This window comes from Oryzias latipes, chromosome 9 (assembly GCF_053564925.1).
Source record: "Oryzias latipes strain Hd-rR chromosome 9, Olatipes_Hd-rR_3.1".
NCBI classification, from domain to species: domain Eukaryota; kingdom Metazoa; phylum Chordata; class Actinopteri; order Beloniformes; family Adrianichthyidae; genus Oryzias; species Oryzias latipes.
Window position 1 is genome coordinate 17234537 of NC_136245.1, and position 7964 is coordinate 17242500.

General features: G+C 39.0%; 1 protein-coding gene across 2 annotated transcripts; it reads right to left on the reverse strand.

Annotated features, from left to right (window-relative positions):
- Nucleotides 1–2686: 2686 nt before the first annotated feature.
- LOC110015572 (uncharacterized) lies at nucleotides 2687–5198 on the reverse strand. 2 transcript variants are annotated; one of them, XM_023958567.2, is made up of 5 exons: nucleotides 5070–5198; nucleotides 4204–4272; nucleotides 3606–3680; nucleotides 3237–3290; nucleotides 2687–3159 (listed from the first exon to the last, which is right to left on the reverse strand). In XM_023958567.2, the coding sequence occupies exons 3-5, from the start codon at nucleotides 3639–3641 to the stop codon at nucleotides 2935–2937; spliced, it is 315 nt and encodes a 104-aa protein (XP_023814335.1). In that variant the 5' UTR covers nucleotides 3642–3680; nucleotides 4204–4272; nucleotides 5070–5198; the 3' UTR covers nucleotides 2687–2934. The 2 variants fall into 2 exon arrangements, with proteins under 2 accessions (XP_023814335.1, XP_078808331.1); XM_078952205.1 differs by lacking the exon at nucleotides 5070–5198 and adding an exon at nucleotides 4637–4837.
- Between the last annotated feature and the right edge of the window lie 2766 nt (nucleotides 5199–7964).

Here is a 7964-nt window from a genome sequence, read left to right on the forward strand (position 1 = left end):
CGTCCGGCTGCAACCTGCAGCTCACACCGTCCCGCCGTCCTCATTGTCATGCTGCAAAGATTGTGGTCTCCGCTCAAGGCCATGTCACACACCCAAAAGAGAAATGACATCAGTAATCGTGTTACTGTCACCTCTTAGGCGTAAAATGAAACTGTTCTTCAGATTCACACAACACATGTTTATGACATTATCCCACGTAATCCTGATTATTCACAGAGCTCTTTAACCGAATGTTTTCATTTAAAGTGAAGAGCGAAAACATCCACTCAGCTTTCAAACTTTAGGTTTTGAAGTTCTAAATACAACAAGTAATAAGACCTTGTTTTCTTTAAGTCAAAACATCATGATCTCATCATTTCCGAATTGAATTTACTGGTCTTTAATCAGAAACAATGAACATGGAATACCGTATTGATCTTGAAGGCTATTTTTTCCATTAATGGCTGTAAGAGCAAAGGTCGGAGAAAGTCACAATGCACTGTTTATGGAATGAATGGAGATTCTGGCTCTACAGAGGATTTATTTGTGCTTATTTTGCGTCAAAGAAGCAACTTTTCTCACAGAACTGAACATTGAGCATGACTCAACATCATCATGGTTGTGTAGACTGTTAAAGATGTAGAGGTTTAACCAATTTCCACTAAAGTCCCACTCTGATCTTCTTTAATGTATTTTAAACCATTCCCATTGTCATGATTTGAACTTGTTGTCTTGTTTTTGGTCCTTGTTCTGTCTTGTTTCTGTTTCCTGTTTTATTTTGAAAGTATCCTGTCTTGTCTGTTTTCTTGGGTTTTACTTCCTTTGGTCCCCATCTGCCCTGATCGTGTTCACCTGTGTCTTGTCTGCCCTGTCTGTATATAAGTCTTGTCTCTGCCTTCCTCCTGTGTTGGTCCATTATTCCTGTTCTGGTGTTCATGCCATGTCATGCCCTGTTCCTCGTTCCTTGTCCCTCGCCACGCCACAGTGAGTTTTCGTTTGTTTTTTGTCATCCTGCTCTGCAGCGCTTTTGTTTGTGTTTGTTATTAAACCCCTTGCCCCGGAACTTTGTGCCTCCTGCCTCTGCATTCTGGGTCCTACCGGCTCTCGAGCCACCCCTCCACCGTGACACCCATTGGTATTTTATTTATACTTATACATTTTTAAGTCTAAATGAAAAAAACCTGTGTTGTTTTCAAGTTTCTGCATTGCCGTAGTAGTTGATTAGAAATTTGCCTTTGAGTTGGAGGCAGGACCGTTAGCTTGGAGCAACCTCGCCCCCCTCTTCCTCTCCCCTAAATTATAAAAAGGCTTCTTGTCAAACAGAATTTTTTTTTGTCTGCTCCAGATTCACAATTATTTGAATAAATAACTACACTATAATAACTGAATCATAATAAAGTCCAAAAACTGTCCTATTTTCTGCCTTGCAATAAAAATACTCTTATCGAGAATTTTTTTCCATTTTAAAATTATCTTAGTTCAAGAAAACATCTACATCTTTTTTATTAAAGTGAAAATTCTTGGTAGAAACTTTCCATTTTTCTTACTGCATTGGCAGATGTTTTGCTTATGTAAATAGAATCTGCTAATGGCGTAAATTTGACTTATTTCTTAGGGGCCTATTTTTGCAGTGTACTCGAAAATGCAATATTGAACTTAATTTTCTTTATGTCTTTCATTATCAAAAGGAAATATATGCAACAAGAACACCATTAAAAAAAACTTTTTCATAAAAGTTGGTCTTTAAATGGGTGGCCAAATAACTTGAGTTCTGTGTATTTTTAAGATAAGATTAGATAAGACATATGCTTGTTTAAGATTTTTTGAAAAGGTGTACTATCAGATCAGCGAATGAACTGACAGTCCTGCATGTATGTAAAGAGTCATTTCTGACAAAGAAATCTGTTGTGTCTATTTTTCTTCTGAGGCTAATCCATATCTGAAAAACACATATAATGTCTGAATACGTTTCTGTTTTTGTCTGCACTTTCCCAATATTTCTTCTTCACGCCCCCTGATTTAGCTGCAGCTTCTCAAACGGTTATATTTCTTGCACACATTTAACCAACAGTTCCACCTTCTAAAATGTCACTCCTCATCCCACTGTCACCCCTATTTCAAACCGTCACCCCCATCAATGCCATTTTGCTCCTCGGCTGAAAAGCAATTGAAACAATTTTTTGCAGAGAATTATTGTCCTTAATTGCAATGAAGGGCATGTTTCCCCCTGTCATTCCTTGGGAGTGTTTTTCTCTCTCTGGGTGGAAATGTAGGCATTGCCACTGAGCGTGGGCTCTCTGAAAGAGGTCATAATTACACTGAAAAAAAAGATCTGTTGGATTGACATAAAAAAATCATGGACATCGGTTGCGCGCAAAAAGATCATGTTGAACCAATATAATTATTGCACATAATAAAATCATGTTCTACCGTAATGAATGCTTCTTTGTTTCTGCACCTAATAATTTTACATAAACAAACAAGATTTTATTATGTCATTTACCATAATTTTTTCAAAAATTTAAAAGACAATAAAGATTTAGCAAAACTATTATTTTGAAATTACCTACATAGTTCATTTTAATTTATAAATTATTTTAATAAAATTTAAATTGAAAAATAAAATTGCAATTGCAGATTATTATTTAAAGCAAATACTTTCTTGTGCATTATTACAGTCCAATGAACATATGACACTGAACACAAATTTCAGATTTAACTTTTTTATTATCTAAACTTGAAAAATATGTTTACAGTGTAGCAAAAAGTACAAATCAATATAAATTGGGCTTGCTATTTTTATTAAACAGAAGATAACAGAGCCAAAGCAGACAGCTGGAATCCCTTCTTAGGAAAAACTTTTTAAAGGTCATTTTTATTAAAAGAGTCGGCTCTTTAAGCCTGAAACCTTAGACACAACTTTGCCCTACAACTCTATTACAGTTTTTCTTTGAATTACCTCAAAGGTGTTTCTGAGATGAGGATGGTAATCAGATTTGTGCTGTAAATAAGGTCAAAAAAGCCTTGGCAACTGCCACTCTTGACACTTGGTGGGTCGACCACCACAGCCTGGGAGATGTGGACCATGAGAATGTCCTCTTCCTCGCCACTTTCCATTAGGAGGGAAATTCCCACCGTGGTGTCCTCGATTGCCTCCTGGATTGCTGCATGGTCTTCATTCTAAAGAACACAGAAAATATTTGTGTGCACAGTTTACATTTGAAGTTTAGTTAAAACGTCTAGATTACACAACTCACCTGTACTTTGAATAAACCCCTGAACTTGCTTATATTGGCGAGAAGGTCAGCAGTCTGAAATACAAAGAGACAACAAATTTTAAATTCACATGAAAACTTCAGAAAAATACAATTCTTACCCTTGGCTCATCAATAAATGTTATAGTTACTGGGTTAACAAAATCATTATTTCCTTAGTGTCATGTTAACAGAGGTAGTAGGATAACTGATCAATCATCAATTTCATTATTTATTATGTATGTATCTCTCTGCATAAAAGGTGCGTGTAAAGAGTATGGCTGGCAATCTTGATTACCTCCCGATTCGATGACAATCCAGGAGACAATAATTCCAATAATATATGGTAAATGCATGGTGAAGGGGACCCACCTGACTCAGTGAAGACTGGAGCATGGACCCCAGCATGATCAGGGAGGAGCAGTTGGAAGTGTTGTGTGAGGAGCACTGTAAATAAATCAGGAAATAAATATAGAGAGTGACACTTCCACAGCTTTGTTGTGTAATTTTACTAACTAAACATGCATTGGTTTGAAATCAATAGCTGCAAAAATATTCTGAAGAAATTAGACCAGAAAGAACATTTGACACCCCCCTCCCACCACAGGATTCAAACCACGCTTAATGAGAACCCGCGAATTTTGAGATGGAAACTGCAAAACTAAACTAGCAGATCGGGAGTAGCTAATCCCCCCACCCATAAAGGATTCCCATATGTGACGGTGTGGCACCGTCAGATGCCGAGGGGGGGCCACACCGGGTTTTATTGTTTGTATTTTGTATGCTATGATTACCACCTGTGGTGCCGCCTGGCTGGGATTGAGAGCAACGCCCCGTGGGCGTGGCATCCCACTTAAAGGTGAGCACTGCAGGTGGCGAAAAGAGAGGAGTGACAGTGTGTGCTGTATGCTGCGTGGCCCTGCGTCATCAGTGTCATCAGTGTCGGCAATAAAGAACAGATCCTCCTCACCTTGGCTCCTCTGCATCCTTTCTCGGCGGGACCCCGTCACACCATATTAATTTATCAAATAGGGGGAATCTGTGAAGTAGTATTACAGACATTATTATAACCAAGGCTGTAAACTTTTTACTACACATTATACACTTGTTCCAAAAGGACATAAATATTTTCACTCCATTTTAAACTCTCAAAGCTAAAATCTCCATAGAAAAATATGTTCAGCATCATAGAATGAAAACAAAGCTCTGATTGAAACCAAAGATCTATGTAAACTGGACAAACCGAACGCATTCTGTGCACGAGACGCGCACGGAGAATGATTGACAGCTGACTGAGACAGAAGTGCGGTGCTGTTTGCTGGTCAAATAATGCCGTCCTTAAGCTAGCTCATGGTGGAACGGTATGGAAAAACGAAATAATGATAGTAATGATAGCTTCTCACATTTTCCTTCAATTTCGGTCTCAACGCAGAATTTAGCAAAAAGAAATCCACTTAGTGACGATGAACCCCCATGGCAAAGGTTTTCGCCTGTGGGAAAAAAATAAACCGCCGTGCCCGCGAGCGCCCACTGCCCCTTTGTCGAAAGCGAATTCCTACGGCATAACTACTCGCCACTCTTCCCCGCACATCGTTTGAAATCACCGTGTTTACCGCTGAATCTGTCTTCGACGTGAAAGAATTTACCGCGCTCACCTCCCCCTACCTGCCGTCAGAGGGCTGCGGCCGCCAGCGACAAAAGTGGCGCGCAGAGCCTTAACTTTGATAACTACGACAAAAGTGGGTTAAAAAGCTCTTCCCCGTGAAAAAATAACAGTAATGATAAATGAACGCCGTTCATTTCCTTAAATCAATTTGTTAGATTAAATTAATTTACCTTTTTTAAGCTCCTCCGGCCAGCAGGTGCTTGCAGCTTCTCTAAAATGGCTGACTGCAATGTTTCTCCTCCTGGAATGCTTCTTCACCGATGGGGTTTACTTATCCAAAATTAAGGGGCAAAGGATCAAGCAGAACTATTTCATGTTTTGTCAACATGATTTAAATATATAAAAGTAACACAGCAAGAAATTATGTGTGATTTTCAAGATTATATTATGTTTCGAAGGTAAACATAATTTGTTCATATTAAACAAACATGTTTAGTATTTGTAAATTGAACAACCCCACTTTTCCCGTTTTTTCAGTGTACATCCTTCACTATGTTCGCCGTCGGCAAGGATTTTACGCTTCATAATTATTAAATGGCAGATTCCTTCTATGTGTGTGCGTGTACATGTTAGGGTGTGAGCGCTTGGCTCTTTGCTAAAAACCAGCTGCAAAAGAATTAGAAGAAACCACTTTTAAAAACAAAACTTTCTTTCTCCCTCCACTCCTGTTTCTTTATTGTTCTGACAATCGAGTGCAAGCAAAGTAAACAGAGCATCAAACTTTCTGCTTCAAGAAGCGCAGCAGATTGATTTAAAGTATCTAACAATATTAGTGATGAGCAGAAAAGAACAGCAAGCAGATTCTTCTTTTTTAATGCTCAATATGGAGACATTAGTAATAGATATTGAAGAAGACGAGCAAAGTGTCAATGTAACGAGATAAGCTCCAGTCTACTCCACTTTACCCTTTTAGCATGATTTTCATCTCATAATTATACTGTCTCATTCACAGCTATTATAACATCTCATGCTCTATATTCCTAATCGCCCTCTCATCTCCTTTTTGCTTGTTTCTTGCTGCCCTGCTGGTCTAGCAGACATAACCATTTACACAGCTTTCAGGAAGAATTTTTACCCTTTCTCGCAAAACTAATGAATGATTTGAAACGTTAAGCCATCTCAGTGTAGTTTACACCCCTTTTATTTGACTCCAACTCGACCACATTTTCATCAAATTTTGTTTATAGCGATAAAAACCTAAGAATCAGCAAAAGGAGCTTTTATGAACAACTAACCATCCATCCATTTTCCATACCTGCTTATTCTTATTCAGGGTCACGAGGATGCTGGAGGGATTCTCCATTGTGGGGCCACACAAAGAACCACACACTCATTCACACCTAAGGGACAATGCAGAATACCCAATTAACCTATGAAGCATGTTTTTGGACTCTGTGCGGAAGTCGTAGTGCCCGGAGAAAACCCATGGATACATGAGGAAATCATGCCCCACACAGAAAAGACACAGCTAATTTGAACCAGGACCTTCTCGCCATGAGGTCACAGTTCTAACCACCATATCAGCGTGCAGCCTGTCAACCAAAAACGTTATTAAAAAAATTCAGTTATTATTATCTACACTTACTGGCCATTTTATTAGGCACACCTGTCCAACAACTCATTAACGCAAATTAATCAGCCAATCACATGTCAGACACTCAGTGCATTTAGACATGTGGACATGGTCAAGATGATCTGCTGCAGTTCAAACAGAGCATCAAAATGGAGAAGAAAGGCAAACAATCACTGGTTACAACCAAGGTCCGCAGAAGAGCATCTCTGAACGCACAACATGTCCAAACCTGAGGCAGATGGGCTACAGCAGAAGTGGATCACAACAGATGCCACTCCTGTCAGCTAGGAACAAGAAACTGAAGCTACAATTTACACAGGCTCACCAAAACTGGAAAAATGAAGATTGGAAAGACGTTCCCTGGTCTGAGAAGTCTAAATTTCTGCTGCAACATTTGGACGTTATGGTCAGAGTTTGGCATCAATAACATGAAAGCATGGATCCATCCCGCCTTGGATCAATGGTTCAGGCTGGTGGTGTAATTTGTGTGGGGGATATTTTCTTCACACACTTTGGGCCCCTTAGTACCAATTATTGAGCATGGTAACAGTGTCACAGTCTACCTGAATTTTGTTGCTGACCATGTCATCCCTTTATGACCACAGTGTATCCATCTGCTGATGGCTACTTCCACCAGAATAACATGTCATAAAGTCAAATCATTTCAGACTGGTTTCTTGAACATGACAATGAGTTCACTGCACTCAAATGGTCTCCACAGTCACCAGATCTTAACCCAATAGAGCACCTTTGGGATGTGGTGGAACAGGAGATTAGCATCAAGGATTTGCAGCCAACAAATCTGCAGCAACTGCGTGATGCTATCACGTCTATATGGACCAAACTCTCTGAGGAATGTTTACAGTACCTTGTTGAATCTATGCCGCCAAGGATTAAGACAGTTCTGAAGGCAAAAGCTGTCCAACCCGGTACTAGCAAGGTGTACCGAACAAAGTGGCCGGAAAGTATATGGATAAACCAAAATATATATACATGCATCTACATGGAAAATTCTCATTTAGCCCAGCTCCACTCTTTGATCTACTTTACTCACTTCTCTGTTAGTTCATTTTTTAATATAGGGATGCTGCAGTTTGCAGATGTCTGTTTCATCCCATTGCCAAAAACAATTATTTTTCTGGTTTATGTTAACAAAAAACTAAATGTACAATAACAACAACATTCCTTGCATACCAGGAAGCAGACTGTGTAATCAGATTTCTGAAAAAACACTGTCCTTTACAAGATATTGTTTTGACAGCAACAACACACACCAAAAATAAATTGGAAAAAAAACAAACTAAAAGCTAATGAAGGGTTTTCATACTAAGTGAAGGTTCTTAAATGCTTTCATTTTATGTTACAGTTTTTTACTTTATTATCAATACATTAAGGAATGTATTGTTACATTAACCCACATGGAGTTCCAGACCAGTTGAAACCAGTTAGGGTAAGCTTTCAGGGCCTAACCAGTACTTTTCCACGGAAAAAC

Excerpts from the sequence above, each read along its gene's own strand:
- LOC110015572 (XM_023958567.2), bottom strand. The coding sequence starts at position 3,641 with ATGCTGGGGTCCATGCTCCAGTCTTCACTGAGTCAG. Across the intron at positions 3,291-3,605 it reads TCCAGTCTTCACTGAGTCAG|ACTGCTGACCTTCTCGCCAA; the intron begins GTGGGTCCCCTT and ends TTTGTATTTCAG. Across the intron at positions 3,160-3,236 it reads GGGGTTTATTCAAAGTACAG|AATGAAGACCATGCAGCAAT; the intron begins GTGAGTTGTGTA and ends TGTGTTCTTTAG.